Source organism: Rhinatrema bivittatum, chromosome 13 (genome assembly GCF_901001135.1).
Source record: "Rhinatrema bivittatum chromosome 13, aRhiBiv1.1, whole genome shotgun sequence".
NCBI classification, from domain to species: Eukaryota; Metazoa; Chordata; class Amphibia; order Gymnophiona; family Rhinatrematidae; genus Rhinatrema; species Rhinatrema bivittatum.
Window position 1 is genome coordinate 82,592,991 of NC_042627.1, and position 27,535 is coordinate 82,620,525.

The window sequence follows — 27,535 nt, forward strand, 5'->3', positions numbered from 1 at the left end:
CAGCATTAGGAGCTCCGTCCCTAAGCGCAACTTCTGCTATTAGAAGTGGCTTTAGGGCGGTTCCATCGCGCCAGGAGACCTGTAAAGTGCTTCATAGGAGGACGACGTTTCAGGGTAGAGGGTCAGAGCTTTGGAAGTCAGCCCCCCCGCACAGTGAGCTCGGAAACAAGGTTAAGGTCTTGAGGTTGATTGATAATTCCACTAATCCTAGTACAAATGGACATTGACTGCTGAATTTAATTATGATTTTATTTTTATGTTCTTATTTGACCAGGCTTGCTCTGCTTTGCTGGTATAAAAACTCTGAGCAATAAATGAAATAAAGCAAAATGTTATCTGAATTCCAGCAGAGGCAGCTAACTCTGTCTAGAAGGCCCCATGTGCAACGTTATTTATTTTAGCCCTGAAAATGCAAGTGGAAGAGAGTCAGGTGGGTGGGCCCTGAGGCAGAGCTGCTCCGATTTAATAAGAGACCTCTTTCTCAGCAGTTTCCCAAACTCACTTCATCTTTCTCCCTTCTCAGTCTTGAATGATTTAGAAGGCAAGAATTGCTTTAGGCCTGGCAGATTCTCCCTGTGGCTTTGGGTTTTCAACTCACTGGAACCAGTGCTGGGAGTTGGTACCATGGGCCTTCATTTCCAACGTCCTGGGGCTTTATTCCTCTTTTTAAATTCCCCTCCCAACTTCCTGTGTAGTTCAGGAACTGCAGGGCAAGTCCTCGGCTGGGACCCTTGCTCCAGGACCCTAACTCTGGCTCCCCTCCCAGCCCCCGCTGACCCAGGAAGCCAAGCAAGGGAGAGAGGAGGGAGGTCTGAGAGCCCAGGGCCTGCCCTGGCGAGAGAGAGTGCAATGCAGCGATCCCTTCCCATAAAAAGAAAAGTATTGCAGAGCACAAGACAACACAGCACATCCTGAAGTCCTTCACTTACCGCCTCATTGCTAAACAATTTGTCCAGGAGTTCCTGTGACTGCAAACAAAAGAAAGTGTCAGTGCCTGCCTAATAATGACTGCTGAGTTGTGGCTAATGTTCATGCAAGGACTGCTTGCCTACTCCAACAGCAAGGTGCATGCTGAAGCCAGGGCTTGCCCTTCTCGCTGACTGAAGCCCCCCCCCCCCCGTGTCCCAGCTGTTACCTCCGGCTGAGAACATCTTCATGCCTGTGAGAGAGACCAGGGTAAGAAGGGGGCTCCGTTTGTGTCTGCATCTCTACCTGATCATGTAAAAGGGCACTGCTGAAGCACTACAGGAGCAGATAATACCAGCAGCTGCCCTGCCACTGCTACCCCAGGATGTGCTTAGGGAGGAGTCTCTGCAAAGCAACTCCACAGTGCTTCAAATCTACAAGAACATCAATCATCTTAGACCCCTGCTCACTGTTTCTCTGTATGGAAGGAAAGGGGCCGACCCTGCTGGAAAAGAAATCTCCATGCAACATGCCCAGACAATATTTGTGCTTTTCAGAAAGAGCGTCAATGCAGGCCCTGCCCATCTGAGAGAGGGCAGGCTACGGCCGGTCACACACCCATTAGAGAGAGAGCAGGCTGCGGCCGGTCACACACCCATTAGAGAGAGGGCAGGCTGCGGCCGGTCACACACCCATCAGAGAGAGGGCAGGCTGCGGCCGGTCACACACCCATCAGAGAGAGGCCAGGCTGCGGCCGGTCACACACCCATCAGATAACACCACATGTGACACACCAGTCACACACCCATCAGAGAGAGGGCAGGCTGCGGCCGGTCACACACCCATCAGAGAGAGGGCAGGCTGTGGCCGGTCACACACCCATCAGAGAGAGGGCAGGCTGCGGCCGGTCACACACCCATCAGAGAGAGGGCAGGCTGCGGCCGGTCACACACCCATCAGATAGCAACACATGTGACACACCGGTCACACACCCATCAGAGAGAGGGCAGGCTGCGGCCGGTCACACACCCATCAGATAGCAGCACATGGGACACACCGGTCACACACCCATCAGAGAGAGGGAAGGCTGTGGCCGGTCACACACCCATCAGAGAGAGGGCAGGCTGCGGCCGGTCACACACCCATCAGAGAGAGGGCAGGCTGCGGCCGGTCACACACCCATCAGAGAGAGGGCAGGCTGCGGCCGGTCACACACCCATCAGATAGCAACACATGGGACACACCGGTCACACACCCATCAGAGAGAGGCCAGGCTGCGGCCGGTCACACACCCATCAGAGAGAGGCCAGGCTGCGGCCGGTCACACACCCATCAGATAGCACCACATGGGACACACCGGTCACACACCCATCAGAGAGAGGCCAGGCTGCGGCCGGTCACACACCCATCAGAGAGAGGCCAGGCTGCGGCCGGTCACACACCCATCAGATAGCACCACATGGGACACACCGGTCACACACCCATCAGAGAGAGGGCAGGCTGCGGCCGGTCACACACACCCATCAGATAGCACCACATGGGACACACCGGTCACACACCCATCAGAGAGAGGCCAGGCTGCGGCCGGTCACACACACCCATCAGAGAGAGGCCAGGCTGCGGCCGGTCACACACCCATCAGAGAGAGGGCAGGCTGCGGCCGGTCACACACCCATCAGATAGCACCACATGGGACACACCGGTCACACACCCATCAGAGAGAGGGCAGGCTGCGGCCGGTCACACACCCATCAGATAGCACCACATGGGACACACCGGTCACACACCCATCAGAGAGAGGGCAGGCTGCGGCCGGTCACACACACCCATCAGAGAGAGGCCAGGCTGCGGCCGGTCACACACCCATCAGATAGCACCACATGGGACACACCGGTCACACACCCATCAGAGAGAGGGCAGGCTGCGGCCGGTCACACACCCATCAGAGAGAGGGCAGGCTGCGGCCGGTCACACACCCATCAGAGAGAGGGCAGGCTGCGGCCAGTCACACACCCATCAGATAACACCACATGTGACACACCGGTCACACACCCATCAGAGAGAGGGCAGGCTGCGGCCGGTCAGACACCCATCAGATAACACCACATGTGACACACCGGTCACACACCCATCAGAGAGAGGGCAGGCTGCGGCCGGTCACACACCCATCAGAGAGAGGGCAGGCTGCGGCCGGTCACACACCCATCAGATAGCAGCACATGGGACACACCGGTCACACACCCATCAGAGAGAGGGAAGGCTGCGGCCGTTCACACACCCATCAGAGAGAGGGAAGGCTGCGGCCGTTCACACACCCATCAGAGAGAGGGCAGGCTGTGGCCGGTCACACACCCATCAGATAGCAGCACATGGGACACACCGGTCACACACCCATCAGAGAGAGGGAAGGCTGCGGCCGGTCACACACCCATCAGAGAGAGGGCAGGCTGTGGCCGGTCACACACCCATCAGATAGCAGCACATGGGACACACCGGTCACACACCCATCAGAGAGAGGGCAGGCTGCGGCCGGTCACACACCCATCAGAGAGAGGGCAGGCTGTGGCCGGTCACACACCCATCAGATAGCAGCACATGGGACACACCGGTCACACACCCATCAGAGAGAGGGAAGGCTGCGGCCGGTCACACACCCATCAGAGAGAGGGCAGGCTGTGGCCGGTCACACACCCATCAGAGAGAGGGAAGGCTGCGGCCGGTCACACACCCATCAGATAGCAGCACATGGGACACACCGGTCACACACCCATCAGAGAGAGGGCAGGCTGCGGCCGGTCACACACCCATCAGAGAGAGGGCAGGCTGTGGCCGGTCACACACCCATCAGAGAGAGGGCAGGCTGCGGCCGGTCACACACCCATCAGAGAGAGGGCAGGCTGCGGCCGGTCACACACCCATCAGAGAGAGGGCAGGCTGCGGCCGGTCACACACCCATTAGAGAGAGGGCAGGCTGCGGCCGGTCACACACCCATCAGAGAGAGGCCAGGCTGCGGCCGGTCAGACACCCATCAGAGAGAGGGCAGGCTGCGGCCGGTCACACACCCATCAGAGAGAGGGCAGGCTGCGGCCGGTCACACACCCATCAGAGAGAGGGCAGGCTGCGGCCGGTCACACACCCATCAGAGAGAGGGCAGGCTGCGGCCGGTCACACACCCATCAGAGAGAGGGCAGGCTGCGGCCGGTCACACACCCATCAGAGAGAGGGCAGGCTGCGGCCGGTCACACACCCATCAGAGAGAGGGCAGGCTGCGGCCGGTCACACACCCATCAGAGAGAGGGCAGGCTGCGGCCGGTCACACACCCATCAGATAACACCACATGTGACACACCGGTCACACACCCATTAGAGAGAGAGCAGGCTGCGGCCGGTCACACACCCATTAGAGAGAGGGCAGGCTGCGGCCGGTCACACACCCATCAGAGAGAGGGCAGGCTGCGGCCGGTCACACACCCATCAGAGAGAGGCCAGGCTGCGGCCGGTCACACACCCATCAGAGAGAGGGCAGGCTGCGGCCGGTCACACACCCATCAGAGAGAGGGCAGGCTGTGGCCGGTCACACACCCATTAGAGAGAGGGCAGGCTGCGGCCGGTCACACACCCATCAGAGAGAGGGCAGGCTGCGGCCGGTCACACACCCATCAGAGAGAGGGCAGGCTGCGGCCGGTCACACACCCATCAGATAGCAACACATGTGACACACCGGTCACACACCCATCAGAGAGAGGGCAGGCTGCGGCCGGTCACACACCCATCAGATAGCAACACATGTGACACACCGGTCACACACCCATCAGAGAGAGGGCAGGCTGCGGCCGGTCACACACCCATCAGAGAGAGGGCAGGCTGCGGCCGGTCAGACACCCATCAGATAGCACCACATGGGACACACCGGTCACACACCCATCAGAGAGAGGGCAGGCTGCGGCCGGTCACACACACCCATCAGAGAGAGGCCAGGCTGCGGCCGGTCACACACCCATCAGATAGCACCACATGGGACACACCGGTCACACACCCATCAGAGAGAGGGCAGGCTGCGGCCGGTCAGACACCCATCAGATAACACCACATGTGACACACCGGTCACACACCCATCAGAGAGAGGGCAGGCTGCGGCCGGTCACACACCCATCAGAGAGAGGGCAGGCTGCGGCCGGTCACACACCCATCAGATAGCAGCACATGGGACACACCGGTCACACACCCATCAGAGAGAGGGAAGGCTGCGGCCGTTCACACACCCATCAGATAGCACCACATGTGACACACCGGTCACACACCCATCAGAGAGAGGGCAGGCTGCGGCCGGTCACACACCCATCAGAGAGAGGGCAGGCTGCGGCCGGTCACACACCCATCAGATAGCACCACATGGGACACACCGGTCACACATCCATCAGAGAGAGGGCAGGCTGCGGCCGGTCAGACACCCATCAGATAACACCACATGTGACACACCGGTCACACACCCATCAGAGAGAGGGCAGGCTGCGGCCGGTCACACACACCCATCAGAGAGAGGCCAGGCTGCGGCCGGTCAGACACCCATCAGATAGCACCACATGGGACACACCGGTCACACACCCATCAGAGAGAGGGCAGGCTGCGGCCGGTCACACACACCCATCAGAGAGAGGCCAGGCTGCGGCCGGTCACACACCCATCAGATAGCACCACATGGGACACACCGGTCACACACCCATCAGAGAGAGGGCAGGCTGCGGCCGGTCAGACACCCATCAGATAACACCACATGTGACACACCGGTCACACACCCATCAGAGAGAGGGCAGGCTGCGGCCGGTCACACACCCATCAGAGAGAGGGCAGGCTGCGGCCGGTCACACACCCATCAGATAGCAGCACATGGGACACACCGGTCACACACCCATCAGAGAGAGGGCAGGCTGCGGCCGGTCACACACCCATCAGATAGCACCACATGTGACACACCAGTCACACACCCATCAGAGAGAGGGCAGGCTGCGGCCGGTCACACACCCATCAGAGAGAGGGCAGGCTGCGGCCGGTCACACACCCATCAGATAGCAGCACATGGGACACACCGGTCACACACCCATCAGAGAGAGGGCAGGCTGCGGCCGGTCACACACCCATCAGATAGCACCACATGTGACACACCGGTCACACACCCATCAGAGAGAGGGCAGGCTGCGGCCGGTCACACACCCATCAGAGAGAGGGCAGGCTGCGGCCGGTCACACACCCATCAGAGAGAGGGCAGGCTGCGGCCGGTCACACACCCATCAGAGAGAGGGCAGGCTGCGGCCGGTCACACACCCATCAGAGAGAGGGCAGGCTGCGGCCGGTCACACACCCATCAGAGAGAGGGCAGGCTGCGGCCGGTCACACACCCATCAGATAGCAACACATGGGACACACCGGTCACACACCCATCAGAGAGAGGCCAGGCTGCGGCCGGTCACACACCCATCAGAGAGAGGGCAGGCTGCGGCCGGTCACACACCCATCAGAGAGAGGGCAGGCTGCGGCCGGTCACACACCCATCAGAGAGAGGGCAGGCTGCGGCCGGTCACACACCCATCAGAGAGAGGGCAGGCTGCGGCCGGTCACACACCCATCAGAGAGAGGGCAGGCTGTGGCCGGTCACACACCCATCAGAGAGAGGGCAGGCTGCGGCCGGTCACACACCCATCAGAGAGAGGGCAGGCTGCGGCCGGTCACACACCCATCAGAGAGAGGGCAGGCTGCGGCCGGTCACACACCCATTAGAGAGAGGGCAGGCTGCGGCCGGTCACACACCCATCAGAGAGAGGCCAGGCTGCGGCCGGTCAGACACCCATCAGAGAGAGGGCAGGCTGCGGCCGGTCACACACCCATCAGAGAGAGGGCAGGCTGCGGCCGGTCACACACCCATCAGAGAGAGGGCAGGCTGCGGCCGGTCACACACCCATCAGAGAGAGGCCAGGCTGCGGCCGGTCACACACCCATCAGAGAGAGGGCAGGCTGCGGCCGGTCACACACCCATCAGAGAGAGGGCAGGCTGCGGCCGGTCACACACCCATCAGAGAGAGGGCAGGCTGCGGCCGGTCACACACCCATCAGAGAGAGGGCAGGCTGCGGCCGGTCACACACCCATCAGAGAGAGGGCAGGCTGCGGCCGGTCACACACCCATCAGAGAGAGGGCAGGCTGCGGCCGGTCACACACCCATCAGATAACACCACATGTGACACACCGGTCACACACTCATCAGAGAGAGGGCAGGCTGCGGCCGGTCACACACCCATCAGAGAGAGGGCAGGCTGCGGCCGGTCACACACCCATCAGATAACACCACATGTGACACACCGGTCACACACTCATCAGAGAGAGGGCAGGCTGCGGCCGGTCACACACCCATTAGAGAGAGGGCAGGCTGCGGCCGGTCACACACCCATTAGAGAGAGGGCAGGCTGCGGCCGGTCACACACTCATCAGAGAGAGGGCAGGCTGCGGCCGGTCACACACCCATTAGAGAGAGGGCAGGCTGCGGCCGGTCACACACCCATTAGAGAGAGGGCAGGCTGCGGCCGGTCACACACTCATCAGAGAGAGGGCAGGCTGCGGCCGGTCACACACCCATCAGAGAGAGGGCAGGCTGCGGCCGGTCACACACCCATCAGATAGCACCACATGGGACACACCGGTCACACACTCATCAGAGAGAGGGAAGGCTGCGGCCGGTCACACACCCATCAGATAGCAGCACATGGGACACACCGGTCACACACCCATCAGAGAGAGGGAAGGCTGCGGCCGGTCACACACCCATCAGAGAGAGGGAAGGCTGCGGCCGGTCACACACCCATCAGATAGCAGCACATGGGACACACCAGTCACACACTCATCAGAGAGAGGGAAGGCTGCGGCCGGTCACACACCCATTAGAGAGAGGGCAGGCTGCGGCCGGTCACACACCCATTAGAGAGAGGCCAGGCTGCGGCCGGTCACACACCCATCAGAGAGAGGGCAGGCTGCGGCCGGTCACACACCCATCAGATAGCACCACATGGGACACACCGGTCACACACTCATCAGAGAGAGGGAAGGCTGCGGCCGGTCACACACCCATCAGAGAGAGGGAAGGCTGTGGCCGGTCACACACCCATCAGAGAGAGGGAAGGCTGCGGCCGGTCACACACCCATCAGATAGCAGCACATGGGACACACCGGTCACACATCCATCAGAGAGAGGGAAGGCTGCGGCCGGTCAGACACCCATCAGATAGCAGCACATGGGACACACCGGTCACACACTCATCAGAGAGAGGGAAGGCTGCGGCCGGTCACACACCCATCAGATAGCAGCACATGGGACACACCGGTCACACACTCATCAGAGAGAGGGAAGGCTGCGGCCGGTCACACACCCATCAGATAGCAGCACATGGGACACACCGGTCACACACTCATCAGAGAGAGGGAAGGCTGCGGCCGGTCACACACCCATCAGAGAGAGGGCAGGCTGCGGCCGGTCACACACCCATCAGATAGCAGCACATGGGACACACCAGTCACACACCCATCAGAGAGAGGCCAGGCTGCGGCCGGTCACACACTCATCAGAGAGAGGGAAGGCTGCGGCCGGTCACACACCCATCAGATAGCAGCACATGGGACACACCGGTCACACACTCATCAGAGAGAGGGAAGGCTGCGGCCGGTCACACACCCATCAGATAGCAGCACATGGGACACACCGGTCACACACTCATCAGAGAGAGGGAAGGCTGCGGCCGGTCACACACCCATCAGATAGCAGCACATGGGACACACCGGTCACACACTCATCAGAGAGAGGGAAGGCTGCGGCCGGTCAGACACCCATCAGATAGCAGCACATGGGACACACCGGTCACACATCCATCAGAGAGAGGGCAGGCTGCGGCCGGTCACACACCCATCAGAGAGAGGGCAGGCTGCGGCCGGTCACACACCCATCAGAGAGAGGGCAGTCTGCGGCCGGTCACACACCCATCAGAGAGAGGCCAGGCTGCGGCCGGTCACACACCCATCAGATAGCAACACATGGGACACACCAGTCACACACCCATCAGAGAGAGGGAAGGCTGCGGCCGGTCACACACCCATCAGAGAGAGGGCAGGCTGCGGCCGGTCACACACCCATCAGAGAGAGGGCAGTCTGCGGCCGGTCACACACCCATCAGAGAGAGGGCAGGCTGCGGCCGGTCACACACCCATCAGAGAGAGGCCAGGCTGCGGCCGGTCACACACCCATCAGATAGCAACACATGGGACACACCGGTCACACATCCATCAGAGAGAGGCCAGGCTGCGGCCGGTCACACACCCATCAGATAGCAACACATGGGACACACCGGTCACACACCCATCAGAGAGAGGCCAGGCTGCGGCCGGTCACACACCCATCAGAGAGAGGCCAGGCTGCGGCCGGTCACACACCCATCAGAGAGAGGGCAGTCTGCGGCCGGTCACACACCCATCAGAGAGAGGGCAGGCTGCGGCCGGTCACACACCCATCAGAGAGAGGGCAGGCTGCGGCCGGTCACACACCCATCAGAGAGAGGGCAGGCTGCGGCCGGTCACACACCCATCAGATAGCAACACATGGGACACACCGGTCACACACCCATCAGAGAGAGGGCAGGCTGCGGCCGGTCACACACCCATCAGAGAGAGGGCAGGCTGCGGCCGGTCAGATACCCATCAGAGAGAGGCCAGGCTGCGGCCGGTCACACACCCATCAGAGAGAGGCCAGGCTGCGGCCGGTCAGATACCCATCAGAGAGAGGGCAGGCTGCGGCCGGTCACACACCCATCAGAGAGAGGCCAGGCTGCGGCCAGTCAGATACCCATCAGAGAGAGGCCAGGCTGCGGCCGGTCACACACCCATCAGAGAGAGGCCAGGCTGCGGCCGGTCAGATACCCATCAGAGAGAGGGCAGGCTGCGGCCGGTCACACACCCATCAGATAGCAACACATGGGACACACCGGTCACACACCCATCAGAGAGAGGGCAGGCTGCGGCCGGTCACACACACCCATCAGAGAGAGGGCAGGCTGCGGCCGGTCACACACCCATCAGAGAGAGGGCAGGCTGCGGCCGGTCACACACACCCATCAGAGAGAGGGCAGGCTGCGGCCGGTCACACACCCATCAGAGAGAGGGCAGGCTGCGGCCGGTCACACACACCCATCAGAGAGAGGGAAGGCTGCGGCCAGTCACACACCCATCAGATAGCAGCACATGGGACACACCGGTCACACACCCATCAGAGAGAGGGCAGGCTGCGGCCGGTCACACACACCCATCAGAGAGAGGGCAGGCTGCGGCCGGTCACACACTCATCAGAGAGAGGGAAGGCTGCGGCCGGTCACACACCCATCAGAGAGAGGCCAGGCTGCGGCCGGTCACACACCCATCAGAGAGAGGCCAGGCTGCGGCCGGTCACACACCCATCAGAGAGAGGCCAGGCTGCGGCCGGTCACACACCCATCAGAGAGAGGGCAGGCTGCGGCCGGTCACACACCCATCAGATAGCAGCACATGGGACACACCAGTCACACACTCATCAGATAGCAGCACATGGGACACACCAGTCACACACTCATCAGAGAGAGGGAAGGCTGCGGCCGGTCACACACCCATCAGATAGCAGCACATGGGACACACCAGTCACACACTCATCAGATAGCAGCACATGGGACACACCAGTCACACACTCATCAGAGAGAGGGAAGGCTGCGGCCGGTCACACACCCATCAGAGAGAGGGCAGGCTGCGGCCGGTCACACACCCATCAGAGAGAGGGCAGTCTGCGGCCGGTCACACACCCATCAGAGAGAGGCCAGGCTGCGGCCGGTCACACACCCATCAGATAGCAACACATGGGACACACCGGTCACACATCCATCAGAGAGAGGCCAGGCTGCGGCCGGTCACACACCCATCAGAGAGAGGCCAGGCTGCGGCCGGTCACACACCCATCAGAGAGAGGCCAGGCTGCGGCCGGTCACACACCCATCAGATAGCAACACATGGGACACACCGGTCACACACCCATCAGAGAGAGGCCAGGCTGCGGCCGGTCACACACCCATCAGATAGCAACACATGGGACACACCGGTCACACACCCATCAGAGAGAGGCCAGGCTGCGGCCGGTCACACACCCATCAGAGAGAGGCCAGGCTGCGGCCGGTCACACACCCATCAGAGAGAGGGCAGGCTGCGGCCGGTCACACACCCATCAGGCAGCAGCACATGCGACACCCTGGACCTACACCCATTTAATAGGCCAATGCAGCAATCTGTTCATTGGTTTTCAGAGCCTATTTTTAACGCCCAGATTATTATTTTTTTAAAACTCCCGAGGCAGTATGCTAATGCATCGGGAATTATAAAAGTGTTCTGAGGTAAAATGTGAGTTCAGGAAGGGGGGGATGGGGGAAGCATCCCACATTGGGCACTGACCCTTACCTGGACAATTACTGACTTATCTGTCTCAACGGCTGCAGCAGATAAGGACTGAATCATCCATCTACATGCTCCTGACTCCTTTTTTCAAAATTTTCCCCTTATTTTCTTGGTTTTAATTGCCAGCACAGTAGCACTGGGAACTTCCCTCCAGCTCTGATCCAGGGTTTGTTTCCTGTGCTAAGAAAGGTGAGCTGGCCAGATGCTGTCCCTCTGCATGCCCTCATTTGCGAGGTCACTAAGCAGTGCTCCTGTTCAGGAAGGTGCATTTTCTGCATGTGAAAGGCCTTGCTGCCTCGGCAGTCATTTTTGTGCGCTGAGGTGCAGGCAGAAAGTGTGTTCGGCCTGTGAGAGAGACCAGCACGTGGCTGGACACCACCCCGCGTGACAGAGTGGCCAGCATAGCAGGGAACCCATGGAAACTGGGAGTAGCACACATTCAATAAGAATACTGACATTTTGCTCCTCCTGGGTTTTCTCCCAGTAATACCTGGGCAGGGGAGAATGCGACGGCTTTAAGTTTCCACATGCTGGCTGCAATTTCCGCAGGGAGAAGGTTTTGAAGGAAGCTGTATCCCAGAGAGGGCAGGACGGCGGCCATCTCCCAGAGCTGCACTGGACTTAAATTCCCTGCCTCCTTCACACCTGACCAGCCGAAGAGGAAATCCAGCATCTGTGCAGGGAAGAAGAGAAAGTCTAAAGCACAAGCAAGCAAGGAACACCCAATGGTCTGATTTTGTTTCTGGCGATGACACAGATCATGTGCCTTCGGTGCGTGCCAAAGCACCCGTCGCTTCTCAAGCCTCTTATTCGGAAACGATTCAAGTAAAAGGTGACTTTTCCTGTTGTGATCCCGGTATTTAGTGTCAGAAGCTCTGCTGCACTCCTGGATTTTCTGGGTAGCTGCTGACGATGGGACCTGCACACTAAAGCTTTTCTCCCAGTTGTAGAGGCGCTAACTAATCCCCTTATGCAATGTTGCGGGCGCTATTAGTTTCAGGGGGGTTGGCCACACGTTTTCGATGCGCTATTACCCCTTACTGAATAAGGGGTAAAGCTAGTGCATTGAAAACGCGCAACCAAACCCGGGCTGTATCAGCCTGAAAGTGAGCTAAAAGGATGCGTGACATCTCAAAATTATTTAAGTCTCTAAGCTGGAACTATTTCGGAGACTGATTATTGCAGATATTTACTATTCATCTGGTTCCTATTCAAGCTTTGCCTTCCAGACAGCAGAAAGGTTTGGCCCCTTTGATAGTATTTACCAAGTCATCAGGAACGCGGCCGCCATCCTCAATGCACTGCATCAGGTTCTCCTTCAACACACGGAAGATGCTGTCGTTCTGCTTGAATGGGAGCAGATCCAAAACTTGTGCGCTGCAGACTCGTCTGCCCAAGCTGGAAATGCAAACAAATAGAAAGCTGGATCCTCGCCACTGTTATCGTGACCTGCTCTGACTGCACCATCTTTTGCCCCTGTTTGACTATAGCAACAGAACATAAGAACATAAGAACATAAGAAAATGCCATACTGGGTCAGACCAAGGGTCCATCAAGCCCAGCATCCTGTTTCCAACAGTGGCCAATCCAGGCCATAAGAACCTGGCAAGTACCCAAAAACTAAGTCTATTCCATGTAACCATTGCTAATGGCAGTGGCTATTCTCTAAGTGAACTTAATAGCAGGTAATGGACTTCTCCTCCAAGAACTTATCCAATCCTTTTTTAAACACAGCTACACTAACTGCACTAACCACATCCTCTGGCAACAAATTCCAGAGTTTAATTGTGCGTTGAGTAAAAAGAACTTTCTCCGATTAGTTTTAAATGTGCCCCATGCTAACTTCATGGAGTGTCCCCTAGTCCTTCTACTATCCGAAAGAGTAAATAACCGATTCACATCTACCCGTTCTAGACCTCTCATGATTTTAAACACCTCTATCATATCCCCCCTCAGTCGTCTCTTCTCCAAGCTGAAAAGTCCTAACCTCTTTAGTCTTTCCTCATAGGGGAGCTGTTCCATTTCCTTTATCATTTTGGTAGCCCTTCTCTGTACCTTCTCCATCGCAATTATATCTTTTTTGAGATGCGGCGACCAGAATTGTACACAGTATTCAAGGTGTGGTCTCACCATGGAGCGATACAGAGGCATTATGACATTTTCCATTTTATTCATCATTCCTTTTCTAATAATTCCCAACATTCTGTTTGCTTTTTTGACTGCCGCATCACACTGAACCGACGATTTCAATGTGTTATCCACTATGACACCTAGATCTCTTTCTTGGGTTGTAGCACCTAATATGGAACCCAACATCGTGTAATTATAACATGGGTTATTTTTCCCTATATGCATCACCTTGCACTTATCCACATTAAATTTCATCTGCCATTTGGATGCCCAATTTTCCAGTCTCACAAGGTCTTCCTGCAATTTATCACAATCTGCTTGTGATTTAACTACTCTGCACAATTTTGTGTCATCTGCAAATTTGATTATCTCACTTGTCGTATTTCTTTCCAGATCATTTATAAATATATTGAACAGTAAGGGTCCCAACACAGAACCCTGAGGCACTCCACTGTCCACTCCCTTCCACTGAGAAAATTGCCCATTTAATCCTACTCTCTGTTTCCTGTCTTTTAGCCAGTTTGCAATCCACGAAAGGACATCGCCACCTATCCCATGACTTTTTACTTTTCCTAGAAGCCTCTCATGAGGAACTTTGTCAAACGCCTTCTGAAAATCCAAGTATACTATATCTACCGGTTCACCTTTATCCCAACAGGAACTGGGATAAGACAGTGAAGAAGGGCTTCTGCCTAGGAATGGGGAGGGAGGGAAGGGCATAAGGAAGGAGAGAGTGCACGCTAGCCACAGTGGCAGAATTCAAGCTGGGAACACAAACAAAGCGCAGGGGAGCAGAGAAATCATTACGTGGCACTTATCCGGGAAACTTTGCCACTCACCAGGCTTTTGAATTTTAAAAGCAAAACAAAAGTAGTGGGCTAGTGAGCAACCAATCTCCCCCTCCCGGTCTGCAGGTATTCAGATCACTGCAAGCCTCTGCTGCTCCTGCCTGAGAAGGCGTCACAAGCGAGTGCTTCCTGGGGGCACAGAAGCAACGAGACCGGAGACAGGGGGTGCAATGCAGGGTCCGGTGCAAGAGGACATGGTGCTGCAGCTTCTTGGCAATGGTGATCATCGGAGCAGAAAAATAAATGCAACTACCACAATAACAGAAGATGAAACTAAAAGGAGCAGGGGCAAGGGTCAAAATCTGCATGCGGCATGGGCATTATTAAACATTACAAAAATAAGGAAAGAAGAGTTACCCACACATCAACCGGCAAGAGAGAAAACCTCAGAAAGCTCTCCACATCACACAGCAGACTTGTAAGTGGCATCGGATGGGAGACTGAAACATAACATTTGGCATTTTTTATAGCAAAAGCCAGGTCAGATCACCAGTTTCTTTCTTCGGTCAATCTCTCACAGTTCCTCTGAGGCTGAGATTTTGCTCTTGAAATAAAGATATTGGGATGAAGAATGAAATAACAAATGTAGAGAAATTATGAATGTGACTTGCCATCACACGTTTCTAAATGAAGTGGTTTTCACTTTCAGCCCTAAAATCTCCTTAACCTGTGCGGGGCCGGGCATCGAGCCTGCTCCACCTTAAAGGCCAGAGCCACAAGTATCTCTGGGGGGAGGGTCCCCTGGGGCTGGGAGCAGAGAGGCCTGGTGGGTCCATCCCTGTTTCCATTATAAATAACGCTGGAGTCAGTCTGGCTAAGTTGGAATTTAGCCGGATAAGAGTACACATGATATACCCTCCTATTTATATTTTGAATTTTAAAGGGCTTTGCTGTTACTTAGATGCATTCATCCCCCGTTATTCAGATTTTATAATAAGTGAGTGGCAATGAAATTACCAGCAGCAGCTGAGGAAGACTCTCCTCGCTCTCAGCCTGAAGCCCCCCATTTCACCCAGACCCTTCACCCACTCATCTTTACACTTTTGAGAAGTTTACAATAACTTAACACCAGATATTGAGCAGGAGTAAATATTCTCCAGTAAAGGTTATGCCATCGCTTTGGAAGGTTGAAACACAGCAGTTTATCACGGATATGTTAGGCCCCTCCCACAACACCCCACCCACAAGTTTTACAGTCCCCAATATACGTGCGCATGTTGCAGTTTTTAAAATATCATACAAGAACATGCCATGCTGGGTCAGACCAAGGGTCCATCAAGCCCAGCATCCTGTTTCCAACAGAGGCCAATCCAGGCCATAAGAACCTGGCAAGTACCCAAACACTAAGTCTATTCCATGTAACCATTGCTAATAATAGCAGTGGCTATTTTCTAAGTCATCTTAATTAATAGTAGGTAATGGACTTCTCCTCCAATAACTTATCCAATCCTTTTTTAAACAGAGCTATACTAACTGCACTAACCACATCCTCTGGCAACAAATTCCAGAGTTTAATTGTGCGTTGAGTGAAAAAGAACTTTCTCCGATTAGCTTTAAATGTGCTACTTGCTAACTTCATGGAGAGCCCCCTAGTCCTTCTATTATCCGAAAGAGTAAATAACCGATTCACATCTACCCGTTCTAGACCTCTCATGATTTTAAACATCTCTATCATATCCCCCCTCAGCCGTCTCTTCTCCAAGCTGAAAAGTCCTAACCTCTTTAGTCTTTCCTCATAGGGAAGCTGTTCCATCCCCTTTATCATTTTGGTCGCCCTTCTCTGTACCTCATACTCATGTACGTGCTATTTCATGTGCACATCTTTTGAAAATGCACTTCATAGAAAGAAAGAGCTTTTAAATTGTGCCATGAAATGATGTTACACCGATAAATGACTGAAATGTTATATTTTAGTCATAAATCTGATGCTACTTACAAATCTACTATGTGATTTGAACTGTACTTGTGATGTGTAGAGTTGTTTGAAATTCAGTTTCCACTCAGTTTTTCCATTGCTGGTCATTAAAAAAATTCCATTTTGGAAGCCTTGAGAAAATGCATTCCACAAATTAAAATGGGTGAAAATGAGAACAAGCATCCAGCAACGTGGCTAAATGGAGCAGTAAGAGGACAAAGCCAAAAAGAAATCCTTTCAAAAAATGGAAAGCAGAGCCTAATGAGGAAAATAGGAATTAAACGTAAAATACTAATAATGTAGACTAAGAGGGAATTTGAGGGGAGATTTGCCAAAAACGCAAAAAGCAATAATAAAAAATCTTTTCAAGTATATTGGAAGGGTGTGAATTGGGGAGGGGAGAGGTAAAAGGCAGACACTTAGGGAGGACAAGACAAGAGTAGGAAACCAAAACAAATTCATCACATCGATGTTTACAGATGAGAACGATGAACCGTTTCTTTCTAGGTAATTACTCCGAGGAACTGAATCTGGAAGCAGTGCTAGAGCAAAATAGCAAATCATAGGACCGGGCGGTATTCACCCCAGACTGCTAAAGCAATTCAAATATGAACTTGCAAACCTACCACTGGTAATCTGTAACCTATCATTCACATCTGCCTCTGTACCCGAGGACTGGGCTTCCTGGGAATGACCCAAGCAGCTGCAGACTGATGGGCCTGTCGTCGGTGCTTGGTAAAATACTGGGCACATGAATAAACATGGCTTAATGGGAAAGAGCCAGCATGCATTTAGGAATTTAAGCTACTAGATGGGCTCTGCTTTATCCACGTTGCTTGTTTACACCTAAGCATGTGAGAAAGGATTGCTGACCAAGACAGGGTATGGATTTCCAGAAGGCATTTCACAAGGTCCCCTCATAAGAGACAGGAAGTAATGGCCTATTGTCTATTGCAAAATGTTACAAAACAAAACATAAAACAGAGGGCAGGATTTAATGTCAGTTTTCCTAGTGGAGAAAAGAGAACAGTGGACTCCGAGGCCCAGTGCTGTTTAATTTATTCATTAATGATGTAGGCACAGTGTGAGGCTGTGCGAGTGTAGCACTGGGCATGTAAATGGCAGCTGAAGTTTAATGTGGACAAGTGCAAAGTGATGCACATACATTTATTGCATTTATAAAGCGCCCAACACTAGGGAAAACTCACCCTAATTTTAGATTCCCAGTGCTGGGCTCTGCATCCAGGAGAAGGAGCTTTTGTAAGGTTAGGGGATGGGATGGGGTGGGGAGTGCAACATTTTATTTCATTTCTTGGGGAGGGGTGGGGAAAATTGGTTGCAGCTCCGCATTTCTGTTTAATTTTAGCTTTCCGGCTAGCGTTAGGGCAGCAGAATTAGCTGAATATCTGGGCTAGGCAGAAAACTTTCAGTGCTGCCCTGCATGCAATTTTAGCCGAGGAATGATTTAAGCAGCTAAAGTTTAGGAGCTGATGCCGTGTTGTGTCTGGCTAACTGCAAAGACTGAATATCAAGCTGACAGGGGAAGAGCGGAGATGCACCCCAGCTTCAGGCATTACTAGCGCCGCTCATGTCAGCAGGAAAGTAAAAGGAGAGAAGAGGAAGGGTGCAAGAAAAGCAGCAGAGCCCAGAGCTGGTGCAGCGCGCGCATTGCACACTTACAGCACGATGTCCTGTAACGTTACATTTTTGTAAGTTAGAACTTGGCCCACGAGGACTCGCTCCTGAGCAGGCGTCAGGGCGTTACTGAGCAGGACGTTCAGCAGGGGAACGACCTACAAGAGAAGACAAGAAGGCGTGAGAACCCGGAGCGAGAATGGTCCCAGACATGAGCAGGCCCCGCACACGCCATTGGCCTCGCGTTCCCACCGGCGTCGATTACCGCTTATGCTGTAAGGGGTAATAGTGCGGGGAAAACACGCGGCCAACCCGCCCCCCGAAACTAATAGCGCTCATCACATGCAAATACATGTTAATGAGCCTCTTAGTCAGTCACCCAGGATACAGAAAGTAAAATGTGCGGCCAAGCTGCACGTTCTGCACTCAGAAATTAACGCCAGTAAGCGACCCTGAAAAGTGTAGAAAAGCAGAAAATACTGCTGTTCTGTACACTCTCTGACTTAATATCCTGGCGATATTAAGTCGCAGGATCCAAAAATTAAAAAAAAAAAATGCCCACTGGTCAGCAGTTAACAAAACTCAGTTTTGCCGACGTCCGTTTTCCGAACCTGTGGCTGTCAGTGGGTTTGAAAGCTGACACCGGTATAATAGAGCTGCTTTTTCTTGCACCACATGCACAGGGTTCCTCCTCTCAGATCCAATTCTCTTGGACCTGGGATTGCTGTGCTCTGCAGGATTACAAAGAGACTTTTCGCTGGAGCTCGGTACCTGCTGGCTGGAAAGCTGCTGAAAGGGCTCCAGAGGCAGGAAGGCCAGGAGGCTGCCAGCTTGCTTCAGATAGGAGGCCGATAAGGAGGGTACCCTGCTGAAGTTCTCCGAGCTCCCAAGCCAGATCCCCAGCGCTCGCCTCTGCTCCAAAGTCAGGCTCTCCAGCTGTCGGTTTACTTCCTCTAACCTTCAGGAAGAGAGAGACAAGGCCGGATGAGAGGATAAAATCACACAGGCACAAGCCAGAGCTTATAGAGTGGGCTTTCTCTGTCCTAGAAACACAATCAGGCAATGTAAATCTGGGTCAGGGCACAGGGAAATCTAGAAAAGCTGACAAATCCTGAATATTAGGCGTAGATAAACAATCACAGAATTTCAAACATTGTCAATTGAATCTGGAGATAATACTTGCCGAGCTCGAGCAAACATGGTGGCATATTCCGTGATGAATGGTTCTATTCAGCGCTCTGTGTTTACTGCAATAGATGTGGCAGCTCGTACTATTCAGCACTGATTTCTGCAGTGTACAGTGCAGGTAGTGCTATTGGACTCTTTGCAGCTTCTGCAGTAAAAGTGCTGGCCGGTGCAATTTGGCACTCTGCTTACTACAGTAAACTTGATGGCCGGTGATGTTTGGCTACTATTTGGCGCACTCTGCTTATTGCAGTAAACGTGGCGGCCGATGATATTTGGTGCACTCTGCTTACTGCAGTAAACGTGGCGGCCGGTGATATTTGGTGCACTCTGTTTACTGCAGTAAACGTGGCGGCTGGTGCTGTTTGGCGCACTCTGCTTACTGGCGCTCTGATTTTTGTAGTAAACCTGGTGGTGGTGCTATTTAGTGCTCTGTGCTTGGTGTGGTATATGTGGTGGAAAGAACTAGTCAGATGTTTTGTGGTGAAAATGATGTTGAGCTGCAGTTTGAAAAGCTGCCAGCAGGCCTCTTTCTGTATAGCACAAGAAGAAACTTACACTGCTGCATCTCCCTGTAAAGCTGGCAAGGTCCACAATTCTGGAGGTGACAAGTAAACCAAGAAGGGGGCGAGTTCTGAGAAGAAGGATGGGTCAAATACCACCTGATTCTTGAGAAACACAGACACCACGGTTGCCATGTGCTCATCTGTAACCTGCAAGGTGTAGGAAAAAAAAAGATTTTCATCACTGAAGGGAAGCTGAAGGCAAACATTTACAACAAACTATTACCACCTTGTGGTCTCGGGCACTCCCCTAAGGAGGAGATTTCCTCTGCCAAACATACAGGAGAGCCTTCCTGGGGCTGCGAGGAAATGGGAATGACAGTGAGGACCTAGTTCACAATTTACATAACGGTCTTGAAAGATGTGTCTGGTTGTTCAGAGCTGCCTCAGTGTAACCAGCTCTCCCATAGCTCTTCTGGACTTCCTATTACTGAGAGCAGAGGCTTCATCCACCCCTGTTTTCTATCCCTTCCTCGGCTCTGGGCCACATCCCAGAACTCCTCCCAGAACTCTGCAATCATGGGCCCCAAATGCGGCCACTGGATGACTCCCTCCCCAGCTGTTCTGCCTACCTGGGGAGTGCAAGACCTGGCACTCACTAAAACATAAGTCAAAGGCTTATGAAGGAGAGAAAAAGGGAAAAACTACAACTCCCAGGAAGCTGTGCAGGTCGGGGGGGGGGGGGGGGAGGGTCTAGAAGTGCATGATATTCAGCATTGGAAGTATTCTGAGTGTGGCCCCTGAGCGTGGTTTATAATAGAGAATCTGGGGGTCTGTGGAGATTTGTGAGGTGGGCTGATGCTCTCAGGGGATTCCTGGAGGAAATGTGCTGGGAAGCCAAGGATCCCTCACTCATCTGGGACCCCTTTTCTTCCCTTTGGGAAGCCTGCAGCACAGGATCTGTTACTGGATAGAAGATTTGCCAGTGGTGCCATCTTGTTCTGGGCTGCGGGGAATCCAAGAGTGTTGAGGTGACTCAAGCAACATGAAAAGGTGTGTGAGGAACCAAGTATCAGTTATTTTAACTTATTAACAGGCTGATACAGTGCAGCGCACTGTTAACCCGCGATTGGACGCACGTTTTCGACGCACTAGCTTTACCCCTTATTCAGTAAGGGGTAATAGCACGTCGAAAATGCTCGTCCAACCTCCCCGAACCCAATAGCGCCCGCAACATGCAAATGCATGTTGATAGCCCTATTAGTTATGCCCGCGCGATTCATATCATAGCAATATTAATATCATAGCATGTTGATAGCCCTATTAGTTATGCCCGCGCGATTCATATCATAGCAATATTAATATCATAGCAATATTAAGTCGGAGGTCCCGAAAGTAAAAAAAAGTTAAAAAAAATAAATAAATAAAAATTTGAAATTGTCCCGCAGCTTGAAAACCGGACGCTCAATTTTGCCGGCGTCCGGTTTCCGAACCCTTGGCTGTCAGTGGGTTTGAGAACCTGCGTCGGCTGTCAAACCCGCTGACAGCCACCGCTCCTGTCCAAAAAGAGGTGCTAGGGACGCACTAGTGTCCCTAGCACCTCTTTTTGCTGCGGGCCCTCATTTGAATACAGAATCGCAGTCAATACTCTCTGATCAGGGCTGAGACTCTGTTATTACTAAGATATTTACAGTGTTTCTTCTAATGCATGAAGCAGTGATACTCTGAGGGGAGTGCTGTAATCACTGCATGTTGGTTTTCTTTGCTCTCTGTATTTCTGCACCATAGTTTTGTTTTATTAGTGGTGTTGGTCAGTGTTAGTATTCATTATCTGTTATGTTTTGGGAGGAGGGATAGTTGGACGTTCATGTTGGTCTGCGGGTCCGTCCCCTTTATGGGAAGGAGTTCGCTGACTGGGTTGGATATTGGATGGGAAGGGTTTGGGGGCTCAGAAAAGAAAATTAGGTCTTACCTTAGTTAATTTTCGTTCCTGTAGTACCACGGATCAGTCCAGAGTCCTGGGTTATGCCCCCCCTCTAGCAGATGGAGACAGAAGTTTACAAACAAAACTCCGCCTTATCTAGGCTGGTGCCACCTACAGTCTGGCAGTCTTACTTAATGTCAAAGCAGATGAAGCCCCAAAATTAACACAAATGAACTATATACAGTAATCAACCAACCAAAACTAGTGGCTCAACTATCCCCCAAGCGGGACCCGAACCAGAGAAAATTGAAGAAACCGATACAAAACGGAAAGATAGGAAACCCCACCGTCTCGCTATCAGACTCACCTTCATCACAGCAGACTCGACGGGTGGGACTCTGGACTGATCCGTGGTACTACAGGAACGAAAATTAACTAAGGTAAGACCTAATTTTCTTTTCCCTGTACGTACCCGGATCAGTCCAGACTCCTGGGATGTACCAGAGCTATTTTAAACAGGGTGGGAACCGGAGAGTCCCGCTCAAAGTACCCCAGACCCGAAACTGCCGTTACCTGATGCATGAACATCCAGGCGATAATGACGAGCAAAGGTATGCAATGACTTCCAGGTCGCCGCTCTACAAATATCCTCTGCGGAAACCTGGCTGCACTCCGCCCAGGAGGCTGCTTGAGAACGCGTAGAATGAGCCTTCACGCGGAACCAATTGCCTCCTTCAACCAACGGGCAATTGTAGTCCTGGAAGCCGCTTGGCCGCGCCGTGGACAGGACAAAAAAGGTGATCAGTCCTACGAAAGGGGTTCGTTACCTCTAGGTAACGTAACAGGGCTCTTTTCACATCCAGCCTCCGCAAGTCTCTATAATTTGGAAGAGACGTATCAGCTTCCGACAACGAAGGCAGATCCACCGTCTGATATAGATGAAAAGCAGATACCACCTTAGGCAAGAAGGAAGACACAGTACGAAGCGACACTCCCGAATCCGTAATTCTCCAAAAAGGGTTCCCGACCCGACAATGCTTGAAGCTCCGATACCCGTCTTGCGGACGCAACAGCCACTAGAAAGACCACCTTCAGCGTGAGGTCCTTCACGGTAGCTCCGCGGGCAGGCTCGAAGGGCACGGAGCATAAAGCCTTGAGAACCAGATTCAAACTCCGGGATGGACACGAAAAACGGAACGGAGGACGCAATTGCTTAGCCCCTCGGAGGAAACGAATGACATCCGGGTGCGAAGACAAGGTCATTCCTTGGACCTGTCCTCGCAGCAAACCAAGGGCCGCCACCTGCACCCTAAGCGAACTGCAAGACAAGCCCTTAGCCAAACCATCTTGTAGAAAACACAACACCTCGGGCACCGAGGCCTGCGCTGGCCGAATATCCTGCGCCAGGCACCACGACTCAAAGATCGACCATACACGCACACCCACCAGAGACGTGGAAGGCTTGCGCGACCGCAACAGAGTCGTGACCACCGCATCCGAGTATCCCCGTTTCTTCAACCTACGCCTCTCAAAGGCCATGCCGCTAGACAAAAACATCCGACCTGGTCGAAACAAACGGGACCCTGATGCAGACGGTCCGGCACATATGGAAACCGAAGAGGAGCTTCCAACCTCAAGTTCTGAAGACCCGCGAACCACGGCCGGCGCGGCCATTCGGGTGCGACTAGAATCACTAGCGACGGATGAAGCTCAATGCGCCTCAGCGTGCGTCCGATAAGGGGCCACGGAGGGAAGACATAAAGGAGTACCCCTGTCGGCCAAGGCAACGCGAGGGCGTCGACCCCTTCCGCCCCCGTTTCCCGGCGGCGGGCAAAGAATCGCGGGGCCTTGGCATTTTTCTTTTTTTCTTTTTGAACGTCGCCATCAGATCTAGAACCGGTGTTCCCCACCTGGCACAGATGCTCTGAAACGCTACATCCGCGAGCTCCCACTCGCCGGGAACTAGCCGATTGCGACTCAGGAAATCCGCTTGAACATTTTCAACTCCCGCAATGTGAGATGCCGCTATGCACTGAAGATGCCGTTCGGCCCATGCCATCAGCTGTCGCGCCTCGACGGCCACCGGTAGACTTCTGGTGCCGCCTTGACGGTTGATGTAGGCCACCGCTGTGGCATTGTCCGACAGAATCCGAACTGCCCTGCCTCGTACTAATGATAACAACTCCCGCAGGGCTAACCGCACCGCCCTGGTCTCCAACCGAGTGATGGACCACGACGCCTCCTTCGGGGACCATGTGCCCTGTACCGACTTTCGGAGACACACCGCACCCCATCCGTACAGGCTGGCATCCGTGGTAACCACCATCCATGAGGGCACTGCCAGCGAGATCCTCTTGGCTAGGTTGCTGGCACAAAGCCACCAGGCCATGCTGGAGCGGGCGGATTGCGGCAGTGGCAGTGGAAGCTGGAACTGTTCCGACACCGGGTTCCAACGGGAGAGTAACGCTAATTGTAAGGGCCGCATATGCTCGAACGCCCAGGGAACCAATTCTCGCGTAGAAGTCATAGACCCTACCAACTGTAGATAGTCCCAGACAACCGGCATGGACTTGGCTAATAAGCGTCGGGCTTGCCACTGTAATTTGTCTCTGCGCTCCTGCGTCAGATATACCATGCCCCGGCTTGTGTCGCACAGGGCTCCCAAAAACTCCAGGGATTGCGACGGTTCCAGCCGACTCTTGGCCCGATTGCTTACCCAACCAAGGCTCTGCAGCAACCCGACCACGCGGTGTACCGCCAACCGACAGAGACGCTCGGACTTTGCTCAAATCAACCAATCGTCCAGACACGGATGGACCAGACACCCCTCCTTGCGAAGGTGCGCAGCTACCACCACCATGATCTTTGTGAAAGTCAGCGGGGCTGTCGCCAAACCGAATGGTAAGGCTTGGAACTGGAAATGCTGCCCCAACACTGCGAACCGTAGGTAGCGTTGGTGATCCGTGCGAATTCCGATATGCAAATACGCCTCCGTGAGATCCAGGGACGCGAGAAACTCCCCTTGATGCACCGATGCAACGACCGACCGTAGCGTCTCCATGCGGAACCGTGGTACCCGCAAGCACTTGTTTACGCCTTTGAGATCGAAGATCGGATGAAAGGTGCCTTCTTTCTTTGGCACCAGGAAGTAAATTGAATACCGGCCGCCTCGCATCTCGTGGAACGGTACTGGAACGATCGCGCCTAACGTCAGTAGATGCCGAATTGTGCCCCTGAACACCCGACGCTTCTCGGAAAAACCGCAGGGCAACACCATGAAACAAGGCCGGGGCCGCTGTGCAAAATCTAACGCGTAGCCGCGATTTATCACGTCCAGCACCCACTGATCCGACGTGATCTTGGCCCACTCCCCGGCGAACTGCGCCAACCTGCCGCCTATCACCGGAACCGGGGAGTGGACCGGCAGCCCATCATTGGGAAGGCTTACCGCCCGGGGTTCCGGTCCCGGCCCCGGGTCTGCCAAACCTGCGCCCGCGAACGGACTGCGTGTACAATTGCTGCCGTGACGCATTATGGCGGAATGAGGAAACCGAACCCCGCGCATTACGGGGTCTACGCCCACCACGGAACCTACCCCGCGCGGCCGGATTCCCCCTAGACCGTGGCCTGTCCTCCGGCAGCCGAAGGACCTTGTTCTCGCCCAATGACTCAATCAAATCCTCCAGCTCCTTGCCAAAAAGCAGCTGACCCTTAAACGGCCGAGAGCCTAAGCGAGCCTTCGACGAGACGTCCACCGCCCAGTGCCGCAGCCACCGCCCAGTGCCGCAGCCATAACAACCACCTTGCAGCCACCGCAGAAACCATTGCCCGCGCTGAAGTACGGAGCAAATCATAAAAAGCATCCGCGCTATAGGCAATACCGCCTCCAAGCGAGCTGCCTGCAGCGCTTCCTCCTGCGAGAGCGCTTCGTTAGCCGATAGTTGCTGAGCCCATCTGAGCCCCGCGCGCAGGGAAAAATTACTACAGACAGACACCTCAAAGACCTTCTTAAGCTGCACCTCCAGCTTACGGTCCTGCAGATCCTTAAGAGCTGTTCCACCCGCTACCGGGATGGTGGCCCGCTTCGTCACCGCCGCCACCGCCGAGTCTAGCCTCGGGACTTTGAACAGCTCGAGCGCGTCTTCCGTCAGGGGATAGAGCTTGTCCATGGCCTTGGCCAACTTCAGCCCCAGATCAAGAGTGTCCCACTCCTTAAAGAGCAAATCCGAAGCTGAACGGAAAGCCGTTGGCGGTCCCCGCAACCCCAAAACCACGGGGATAGCAGGAATCAACGGCGCCCACTCGTCGCGCCGAAACAGACGCACCACCTTGGGGTCATCCCCCACCGCCGTCTAGGGACCGCCCAAACCATCAGCTCCCTGCTCACCTTCCCCATCAACACCACGCAGCTGAGACGGCGGATCTGGCTCCTCCAGATCCTCGGAGTCGGACTCCGGGTCAAGCGCCCCCCCGCGGGACCCCCAACCGGAGCGGGCGGGTTCCCCCCGGGATCTCCGCTACCTGGCTAGGCCGGGCCCGCTTACTGGACACCTTACCCCGATCCAAACCATGTATGCCACGCTTTCTGGCCTGCCGCCGCGCCTCGAAAGCTTTGTGCATCACCCGCACAAACTCAGATGTGAAGGAGTCAGAGGAGCTGCGATCCGGATCCCCTTCCGGATCGCTATCAACCGGAGACTGGTCCCCCTCGGAGACCCTCCGTTGCGGGGACAGGGCCGGAGGCAAATCCTCCGGCTCACACGCCGCCGGAGCTGCCGCCACCGGCAACAAAATGGCGGATCTTCCCGCCCCTGAGGCAAGCGCCTCCAAAATGGCGCCCGTTCCCGCGCTCCGCGGGAATGGACCTGCTGCCCCCGATTTCTGCCCCGGAGCCGCTGTATGCGTCTGCCGCATCGCCACAGGCCCTGCTGAGACGCCCTCACCTCCTGAAACGCAGCCAGAACAAAGGCTGTCCCGGGAGAGGCGACGGGCCGCCCCGCAGGCCCGACAGACGGATCGCCGCGGCATGCTGAGGAAAACAACCCCCGAAGCAGAAGAACAACAAACCGTGGCACCTCTCGCGTTCCCCCCCCTTCGCGAACCAAGAAGCCCGGACAGGGAGAGAAGAGCAAGAAAGCAACACAGGCAAGAAACAAAAAACAACTTTTTTTTTTTTTTTTTTTTTTTTCTTTACCGTTCGCCGCCGGCTCCGGGTCCACCTGGGGGGAGTGAACCGAGCTCCCCGGTATCACCCCCAGGCTAATGACCAACAACACCCCGCTGGCAAGGGCCCCGTAGCCCACCCTCAGCGCGCTCAACTCCCCGGGGGGATGGCCCCAGCGGGACCTCACCACTCACCGGGAGGAGACCAACCGGACCTGCAGGCAGACAACTGCGGTCCCGGCTTTCACCAAAAATCCAAGGAAACCCCTAGGAACCAAAATTAACTCACAATATCTATATATTTTTTTTTTTTTTTTACACTAGGCCTCAATCCAGACTGCAGGTTTTGCACCCTCTCCACCTGCTAGGAGACAGAAGAAGACTGCCAGACTGTAGGTGGCACCAGCCTAGATAAGGCGGAGTTTTGTTTGTAAACTTCTGTCTCCATCTGCTAGAGGGGGGGCATAACCCAGGAGTCTGGACTGATCCGGGTACGTACAGGGAATTAGGCAGATTTGAAGCAGCATTCCTCATCTGGAGAAAGCTTCGGGGGAAAATCCCCTTCTCCCCCCATTGGTGCGGGTAAAGCCATATGAGCACCCAAAATGACCTGCACTGACAGAGACCGAAGGCATGGTGCCCACAGAACCTCTCTCTCTCAGCCATTGTGCAGGAGTGGGCACTCCGCTTCATGGCTGCTGGGGGCTCTGAAGATCTTTCTCCTCCTCCTGAAACACACGCTGCACAAAGCCCTAGGCAGCTTAAACTCACCAGCACCGAGCCATGAATCAAAGCGTAGATGGTGGGGAAAAAGGTTCCCCCC

At 54.7% G+C, this 27,535-nt stretch overlaps 1 protein-coding gene across 1 annotated transcript in view; it reads right to left on the reverse strand.

The window, feature by feature from the left end:
* LOC115074757 (stereocilin-like) overlaps positions 1 to 26,463 on the reverse strand; it is a 102,928-nt gene extending 76,465 nt beyond the window's left edge. The window contains exons 1-8 of the mRNA XM_029574518.1: positions 26,071 to 26,463; positions 25,431 to 25,760; positions 19,681 to 19,835; positions 18,709 to 18,895; positions 17,983 to 18,095; positions 12,675 to 12,807; positions 11,900 to 12,082; positions 930 to 968 (exon numbers count right to left, since the gene is read on the reverse strand). Of these exons, the coding sequence (XP_029430378.1) occupies positions 930 to 968; positions 11,900 to 12,082; positions 12,675 to 12,807; positions 17,983 to 18,095; positions 18,709 to 18,895; positions 19,681 to 19,835; positions 25,431 to 25,760; positions 26,071 to 26,463 (1,533 nt within the window). The remainder of the gene's footprint in view (positions 1 to 929; positions 969 to 11,899; positions 12,083 to 12,674; positions 12,808 to 17,982; positions 18,096 to 18,708; positions 18,896 to 19,680; positions 19,836 to 25,430; positions 25,761 to 26,070) is intronic.
* Positions 26,464 to 27,535: the final 1,072 nt, after the last annotated feature.